Below are 9,870 nucleotides of genomic sequence, written 5' to 3' on the forward strand. Positions count from 1 at the left end.
TTTGTTTTCCTGATTATTTGTTGCTTTCCAGCTTAATGGAACCCACTAATGGTTTAGCTCCCTTATTACATTTTCCAAAGAGATTGTTGTTGTAACTTTGCTGTTGAAAGTGTATATTTTTTCTCCCGTAATCATTAGTTTCTTTCCAGCCCCAATTGGCACCACAAATGGCAGAGGTCCCTCGTTGTACTTTCCAATTTGACTTTGACTTTGAGAGAAGAATTCTTGCTGAAGCTAAGAAAGGGAGCCAGAACTGGAGCAAAATTGCATCTGAAAATCAGCCATCAAAAGCTGGTCCATCAACTTCTATGGTATGATACGTTTATGTGCGCTGCAATGCAGTTTGATCCTTATGCTACGATTTGTTTTCTTTCTTGTGTGTGGTATTCTTTTGTTTATTTTTTTCAATGTGCTTTATTCTCTATAGCTTTGAAAGGATGTTTGGCAATATACTGCGTATGTTTTTCCTTCCTACCATGCACTAAGGAAACATGGTTTAACACTGATTCTCATATGCTTTTGCTATTGGTGAATTTGCATGATCGTTGCTTTTTATGATGGATTGAACATTTGAGTGATGTTGGCTTATTATTTCTTGAATTTTGTAGCATTTCCTTCTTTTCTTATGCTCAGGGCTGTAAACGAGCCGAGCTGAGCCGAATCGACTGTCATGGTTTAGATTTAGCTTTGTCAAATCATAAGTTGTTCATGTTCAATTCAAGCTTGTGCCGAGCTTTCCTTATATGTTCATACTTGGTTTAAATTTTTTAATGATCATATTTGTTTGTTTATAGTAATGGAAATTTATATACACACCACACATGAATTTACATATCTAACACCTAGATGTTGATATTTATATTTATAACACTTTGATATTAAAACCTATGCATTAAAAGGCGAATTTCACTTTAAAAAGTTAGTCATAGTTATATTTTTTATATTATTTCAAGATTTCAGTGTAATGTATGTAAATATGAATGTTTAGGTGTTAGATTTGTAAATATACATAAAAAATAGCATATGCATGTAGATACCCCTTATAGTAATTAAATAAACTAAAAATTTGACCGAGTATTTAATTTTTCATATAAAATTAAAATTTTGATTAGTGGTTGATTTTTTATATAATGTTATTTGAACAAGATAAAAATTTGAATGAATAGTTTATTTCTTGTATAAAGTTTCTAACAAATGATTTTATAAATCTAAATAAAAGTTAAATAAATTTCAAATTATCATCTAAGTGGTTTGTATCAAGTAAATTAAATAATATATAAGTGGCAAGTAAGTTTTCTTGCAATCAAATAACATAAATAAGTACTAACAAACTAGTTCATTGAAATAAACAAAAAATTAGGAAAAAAATACATTTACTTTATATGTATATTGATAAATTATATATATATATATAACATTTAACAAGTTATTTGTTGAACAACAAATAAATTTATTCATAAATATTATTAAACGAATTGAACTATGCTCAATTTTGATTCACTTAACCTTTGAGTTTTAAAAGAGGTTCAAGCTTGTTTATTTACTAATTTGAACAAATATGACCGATTATTAATCGAGTCGAGCTCAAGCTGTTCATCAAGTGCACTGGTTCATTTACAGTTGTGCTTCTGCTCTTGTTTGAGACCTTTGCTTTAAAGAAAAACTGTCTGGCAGCAGACTAATCAAAAAGTGAGTTTATATCTCACCTTTCGTTTTTAAATTTGTAATTTAACTTCTTCATTAAATTGTTTTGGATTCTTTCCTTTTATTGCATAGATTCACCTTAAATGTTGAGGATATTAAACAAGACTATTTACTTTCAGATTGCATACTTTCTCCGTGCTTACAATTCACATGTTATTTTTTAAGATTTTTTTTCATGTTATCTAGTAGCATTATCTTCATAACGTTGTTTTTAGCTGATGTTATCTCTCTTGTTGTAGGGTTCAACCGGAGATCCATTGGTGGAAAAGTATGTTAGTGAGGGACTCCCACGTGAAGCTGCATCTCTTGGAGTTTTAAACTATGGAGATAATCCAGTCAAGGTATAATCCCTTTTTTGTATTGTTAATGGGATAAGTTTTTATAGACCATGAAATAAAAAAATAAGAACTAATGTTATTGATTAGAAACATTTATCACATAATTAAAGACATAGATCATAGTTTAGAACTGGAGTTAATTTACAATTGACATAGCAAAATGGTGCTCCCTTTGTTAAGTATTTAATTAATACAAGAGCTATTTTATTAATAATCTTTTTAATGCTCGTATGTAATTATCTTTTAAAATTTGGTGGTTAGTATCACGTGCCTATTGTTTTTCTAAAACTTGCACATTGATTTGCTTAAACTGCAATTTTATTTTCTCTATTTTTTGTTTCTGCTTTTCTTCGAAATAAATTTTTCTTACGATTATTATTACTTAATGAATTTTTTTGGTCTTGCAATGGCTAGAAGGTGATTCAAGAAGAGTTTTTGATCGTATAATATATAACAATGTTTGTGTTGATGTTTATATTTTGGGTATAACAAAAATAAATGTTATTTGATACGGTGGTGTAATGTGAGAGTTTGCCAATCTTTCAATATAGAGAGGAAATTTATAGTTTATTAGTTGAATCAATCTTAATATAGGAAAAGACAGCTAATTCTATTAAGAGGAATATTTTAGAAGTTCTAAGAGAGTTTAGAAATTTACTTTACAGTAATATATAGACTAGGTGGAAGAGTGAGGTGGCATGAATGTTTATGAAGGCAAAAATGTGCTTTTAAAGGGCAGGCAATTGAATACTAACGAGGTGTTGGTCATGTAAAATATAGAAGTCTTGCAAAGAGAGTAGCGAGCAAGGCAAGAGGAATGGGGCGAAGACGATGACAACAACTACAAGCCTTTAGCCCACCAAGGGAATAATGGATGCATAAAAAATATTCAAGATAAAATATAACATATTTGAGACTTTGACCTAATTAGTTTTAGTTGCATTAGAAGTTTAGTTGTGCATTAGAAGTCTACATAATTGATTTTTAGTTAAATATGAAGATGTTAATTAAAGATAAACTTGTTACTATGAGAAATTAGGAGTATTCGGACTACATTGCAAACCTTTTTCAGTAAACCAAACAATCAAACATAAAAATGTACTCTTACATTTAATTTACACTAAACTAAATAACTTCAATGTTTTTCAAATAGACTATATTTTAATTATATTGCATTTTTTTAACACTGCATTTCTTTTTTCAGCAAACCAAGTAAACAAGCAGTCTTTTAGTAGGAATAAGTTCTTTTGGAAGAGTATAATAAATAAGATCATAGGATATATTCTAAATGGGGGATTTACAACCAGAAACAACCTATATTACATATCGAACACCTTAAACATTAATTTTGCTTAAATATCACCCAAGCCTTAAGAAGACCCTACTTCTACCTCTCTGTTATTCTGCTCCTCACAGAAGCTTCACGCCACAACTATCTTTTCGCCTTGCAATCCCTAGATCCATTTTGGCACGGTCTCCCTCTCCGTACACAAACCCAACTCATCCCCACTTCTTTCCTACTGTGGCCAACTCTGCATTTCACTTTCGCCGTTTGCTTCCACCTCAATAGCAGAATCGAGCTCCCTTGTATTCCACTGTTTCGCACGCAGTGGTGAGCTTCCTTACACGGGCTTCACTGGCTATCTTCAAAGACCGTGCTTTGATTATGGTAACAGTGGTGAATGCAATGGAGCTTGAGAGAAGAAAAATGACAAGAATGAGCTTGAAGGAGTAGGAGAAATGAATGTTAGTGAGGCCTAGCCTGTTACTGTTAGTCAAGGTAAGGCCCATAGAGTTTTGGGTTTCCGAGGAAGGTTGAGGAGTTGAAGTAGCTGAATTGGCCAGCCACCGGAACAAGGTTGGAGAGGTTATTGGAGGAGAAATCAATGGCTGCGAGGCTCTGTGTTGAGGAGATGGATGGGGGGATGCTGCCATCGAGGTGGTTTCTAGAGAGGTTGCGGTGTATTTTGAATAATTGTTACAGCTGACTAATTTCTGGCGGGACATTGTCAAAGAAGAGAATTTGCTGAACGTGGGAGATGACTGAAGATAACGGCAAGAGCGAGCAAATGTAATGGAGTGATGGAATCCAGCACTTCATAAGTTTTGAGTGATATTTAAGTAAAATTAAAATTTAAGGTGTTAAATGTGTAATATATGCTGTTTCTGGTGGTATGTATGTAAATCTCCCATTATAAACTGATAAAAATAGCGAAGTGGAGTTGGCTCTAAAAAAGATACATTGACTCTAAAGTTTAAGGTCCATATGAGATGCTTTTGGAGATTTGGAGAGTTATACGGGATACTATATGTATTTAGTAAAATTTTCAATGAAATTTTGATGATTAAGAGGATACCAAATGATTGGAAGGAGCATTTTCAGTACCAATATTAAAAATAAAGGAGATGTTTGAGATTTGTCAAAATCATAAATGATTTAACTTTCATAACATCTATAATCTATTGTGTATATTTCAAAGAAGAAAGCATGGATTCAAAAGAATTATGCTAGTTTTAAAGAATAAATTTGGTTTCATGCTAAGAAAATTTATTATATAAAGGATTTTTTTGGTTAAGCTAGTTATATAATGGTGTATATTGATTTTGAAAAGGCATATGATTGAATATGCAGAGAAGTTATTTGATGTGTATTAACGAAGAAAGGTATGTTAAAAATATGTTGGAAGTTTTTAAAGGTCAATATGATAGGACACAAGTAGTAAAATTAATTTTGGATTAATTTTGGAGCAACTAAAATGTTCACCTATGATAGTATTATATCAATAATTAACATTTCTATATTGATTATGGAGATTCTTAATAGGGATGAGCCCAAGTTGGTTCTTTGGTGTTGCTTTTCATACCTGATAGGTGTAATTTTTCAGCTATTTATTGAAATAATTAAAATGTTAAAATAATTGAAAATATTTATAAAATAAAGGGTTTAAAATGCACGAATTATATGAGCCTATAAAGTTATTGCCAAAGGATTAATAAAGGGAAAGTAATAGATCTAAGATGATTTTTAATAGTAGCTATTCAAAATGATTTGTAACGAGCATGTTTATAGCAAGATTTGACGTCTTTTACATGAAAAGCGTTAACAGATTCAAATAAAAATGAGCATAATTCTCATTTTTCAAAAAATTAGGATCAAGGCTTTCGGCTATGAAAAATCTCTAACCCGAACATATCATTCTGTTAAGCCGCATTACAAAGTCCGAAATTCTTCCTACAAATAGAACTAGAAATTCTAGCACTTCCCTTATTCCATTCCATCTACTGCTTCACCAGTAGCTTGTTTAAACTTTATTCCACACAATCTTATTTTCTCATTTACTCTGCTAAAAAACCTTTTCAATAAAGAAATAATCTACTCCTTACCCATCCTACCAATTTATTTGAACTGATGCTTCTGCTGTCATGCTACAGAATGATGTATTGCAATTTTCATGCCATCTTGCTGTAATGCTTCATTGCTTCCAGAAATTCACTCGCAATCTGCTGTCTCTTTTATTGCCTGTGCACAAATTTTTTGTGGTTATGTGGATTTGTGCTGTAGGAAATTAAAATAGAAGTTATTTTTTATGTAAATTTCATTGTTGAGGGTGAAGTGTTTGGATGTAGATTACTGAATTGCTTTTCCCTCACTTTTTCAGGTAAGAGAGTTTGTCAGAGGCTACAACCTTCTTCGGGAGATGGGATTTGCTTCGAAGAATGTTACGGAAGCTCTAGCCATGTACGATAACGACACTGACAAGGCCATAGCACATTTCCTCAACAACTCCTGATGGCACAGATTATTTGCTCGAAATTTTATGGTTAATGTTATGTTCTCCTATAACCACTTATGTTGCTATATAAGGTTGTAAAACATTAACAATTTTTTCGTATTCATAATTTGTAAATTATCGTTAATTTTAGAAGGAATTTTAAGGATCACCGACATTTTCTATACAATATAATTAACATAATATTCTCATAATACAATTTTCTCCACCGCTGTGGAATGACCTCTGAATCCAATGTATGTCGTGAAAGCTGTCGTAGTGATCGATCTTGCAATTGATGGTCTTCAAATTCTTTTTCAACACCATTTTCAGTTACGTCATTTGTAGCCTATTAGGGCACATAATAATTCTCTTCGCTCATGTGTACTGGTGGTGTATAAATTGGAGGTGTGTCGAAAAATAGCTTGAAGGCAAATATAGGCTCAGACATAGGAATGCTTTGAAAATTTAAATCCATATCCCTTCTAGTATATGTTGTCGATTGTAAATATTTGAAGGACCCTCGTATGTCGATTATCCTGCATAGCTGATGGGTCCTGTATATCCGTAGGGTTCTGCATAGCTGGAGGGGCCCTCAAATGTTGATTGGCCAAGATATTTTAAGTGAGTTTTACGTGTTCTGGAAGCTAAAAATATCCTTGGAGCATCTGTTATTGATCGTCAAGCGGTAGTATAACCCAACTAATGCAGAGCATCAGAAGTTGATCTTGGGGAGCTAGATGGTCTGACATCTGTTTGATGAGATGTCCCCGTCTCGAAATCATGCCTGCTTGGCTGATCAATTGCGGTATAATTGTTGCAAAGATATTGCAGAAACTTTGGAGGGCATTGTAATGAAACTGCTAGCTCCATGAAACAAGGATACAATGAGATGCTGGAGCTATCACGCAGAGTAGTAATCCATCTCTATATTGAAGAATTAAGTTTATTATTTTGTATTATAATAAAAGTAATTAGTTGTAGCTATAAAATATACTAAATACATATCACTATTTTTCTCTCCAAGTGACTGAGTAGTGGGCTTCATTAGGTAGAGTGATGCCCAAGATTTTAGTACATTACAAATAATGAGCAAGTTCTTGTTCCCGGCTCCTTGCAGCAAGTTTAATGGTACCATATATGTCCAACAATTATTCTACATATTGATATACTTGCGGTGATATTGTATCAAATCAACTTCAGCTTTACCTTGCCCATCAATTCTCATAAATCTCGTTTGATGGGGTCAATAGATATAAACTAAATGGTAGAAAACTATCACAAGGCATGATTTGGAAGGTGCCACTTGGCATGCTTCTAGCAGATTATTGGAACACGAGCATTCCAACTATTTATGTCATCTTATAAAACTACGTATAGATCTAAATATGGCGACCAAATAACCTGCATATCAAGTTATGAATTTAATTATATTTAAGAGAAAAAATGTGATAGGAATGTGGGATTGAATATAAGGTTTATGGTTAAACCTGACTCTATCCGAGTCTATAAGGTTCATCTCTGTAATACTTATATTTCCAGATGGTTATATACGTAGCAACTGTTCATTCCATATATATATTAGTTTACTAAATGAGATAAATCCGATTTAAAATTTTGTGTGTTTATATATACAAATATAAATTAATTTCGTACATAAACACGAGCAATTTGGCTGATAAATCACGAGGAGTCGCAACATGAAGGGTTGGCCAATGTAAACACACATTAGTTGTGACGCCACTAGACTTAGTTGATATAATCAATTCTCTGTAAAGACGTGCAAGCGCTGTGCCACCTAAAGCATATCTTCCAAATTCTTCTAAAATTTTCATTAATGTTAAATATTTTAAACGTACATGCGATCCAAAGATATCTGGAAGAAGAAAATATCCTAATATGACAATATATAAGCTCTAACATGCCTTAAAAAATCTTGTGGATGTAAATCCTCATAAGACTCCCTATAAAATTATCAAGAGTTATCGAAGCGGTATCATAGTATGTGCTTCAGAGTGTCCATAAAAAGTTTGATATTATCTCATGATTTATAGGATGATAGTAGTTAACATCATCTCTGGGGTGGTCACCCATAAACTCATCGTAACATGCTGGCCAACTTGGCTAGTGTAAATTTGGACCAACAGTAGACCCTATGAGGGCGTTTTCATTCATCTTAATACCAATAAGTATCTATACATCCTATAACGTGATAGTGATCATCTAAGAAAAAAAATGTATTTTGTGTAAGTTTAGAGAATTATAATTAACATGGTAATTTGTTAATATGAATATTACTTTATCTTATCTATAGATAAATGAAATGTATGCGTTAAGGGGGACCACCGCTCGACCGTCGTTGTTAATAGATGGTGATCTAATTCTATATATTGTAAGTGCTTGACACAAAAGAAAAAATTGGGCACTGCACCTGCTACTCTTATGCCACTAGAAAATCGTTGGTTGCTTCAAGAACTTTGCCCTATATAAAATCGGTTATTTTAGTTGTGATAATGATTTAATTCAATTTCTAAAAACGATGAAATGTCGCTTCCAGCCATTTTCTAGTAGCACAAGAGTGGCATGTACAGTGCCCATGTTTTCTTTATGCACTATGATTTGTAGGTATAGACTGTGTCAGACACTTACAATACAACAAATTAGACCACCATATATTAAAAACGATGGACGAGTAATGGTGCCCCTTAACCAATATGTTTCATTTACCTGTATGTAAGATAAAGTGATATTCATATTAACTTATTACCATGTTAATTATAAGTTTTTAAACTTAGAGAAATACATTTTTCTCAAATGACTATCTCCTTGCAAGATATACAAATACTAATTGGTATTAGGACAGACAAAAATGCACTAGTAGGACCTAATGTTGTTGGTCCAAATTTTCGTTGTCCAAGTTGGCTAGCATGTTTTCAACTAGTTGTTGGGTGACCATCCGAGAGATGGTGTTATCTACCATCATCCTGTACATCATGAGATAACATCACACTTTTTTATGAGACACTCCGAAGCACAAACTATCATACTGCTTCACTAGCTTTACTGACAATTTTACAGGGAGCCTTATGAGGATTTACGTCCACATGATTTTTTAAAACATGTTAGGGCATATATATTGTTCATATTAGAATATTTTCTTTTTCTACATAACTCTGGATCACATGTAGGTTTAGAATATTTAACATTAATGAAAAATTTAGAAGAATTTGGAAGCTATTCTTTGGGCAGCACAGTGCTTGCACATCTGTACATCATGAGATAACATCATACTTTTTTATGAGACAATCTGAAGCACAAACTATCGCATTGCTTCACTAGCTTTACTGGCAATTTTACAAGGAACCTTATGAAAATTTACGTCCGCAAGATTTTTTAAAACATGTTAGGGCGTATATATTGTTCATATTAGGATGTTTTCTTTTTCTACATACCTCTGGATCACATGTACGTTTAGAATATTTAACATTAATGAAAAATTTAGAAAAATTTGGAAGATACTCTTTGGGCAGCAGTGCTTGCACATCTGTATAAAGAATTAAATATGTCAACTAAGTTTGGTCGTATCACAACTGCTACTTGTTTACACTTGCTCCAAACATGATGCTGAGAGCACTTGCATGTTGGTAGACCTACACTTCATGTTCCGACTCCTCGTGATTTATTAGCCAAATTGCCCTCATTCAGGTGCAAAATTAATTTTTATTTTTATATATAAACACAAAAAAATTTAAATCAAATTCATCTAGTTTAGTTAAATAACATGCAAATGGAATGAATAGCTGCTATGCACATGACCATTTGGAAATATAATTATGTACAAAGATAAACTTGGACTCAGGCAGTGTCAGGTTTCACCTTAAACTCTTTTGTTCAATCCCACATTCCTATCATATTTTTATCTTAAATAAATTAAATTCATAACATGATATGCATGCTATTTAGTCACCATATTTAGGTTTATATGTATTTTTGTTATATGACATGTGTTTTCAAGACAAATATTGGGTTGCTCGTGTTTCAATAATTTTTGAAAGAGT

The 9,870-nt window shown here is 32.5% G+C and overlaps 1 protein-coding gene across 1 annotated transcript in view; it reads left to right on the top strand.

The window, feature by feature from the left end:
* LOC110022506 overlaps positions 1–6,002 on the top strand; it is a 30,707-nt gene extending 24,705 nt beyond the window's left edge. The window contains exons 5-6 of the mRNA XM_020721475.1: positions 1,944–2,045; positions 5,702–6,002. Of these exons, the coding sequence (XP_020577134.1) occupies positions 1,944–2,045; positions 5,702–5,833 (234 nt within the window). The 3' untranslated portion in view covers positions 5,834–6,002. The remainder of the gene's footprint in view (positions 1–1,943; positions 2,046–5,701) is intronic.
* The last annotated feature ends 3,868 nt before the right edge of the window (positions 6,003–9,870 follow it).

Source organism: Phalaenopsis equestris, unplaced genomic scaffold, assembly GCF_001263595.1.
Source record: "Phalaenopsis equestris unplaced genomic scaffold, ASM126359v1 Scaffold000194, whole genome shotgun sequence".
In the NCBI taxonomy this organism is placed as follows: domain Eukaryota; kingdom Viridiplantae; phylum Streptophyta; class Magnoliopsida; order Asparagales; family Orchidaceae; genus Phalaenopsis; species Phalaenopsis equestris.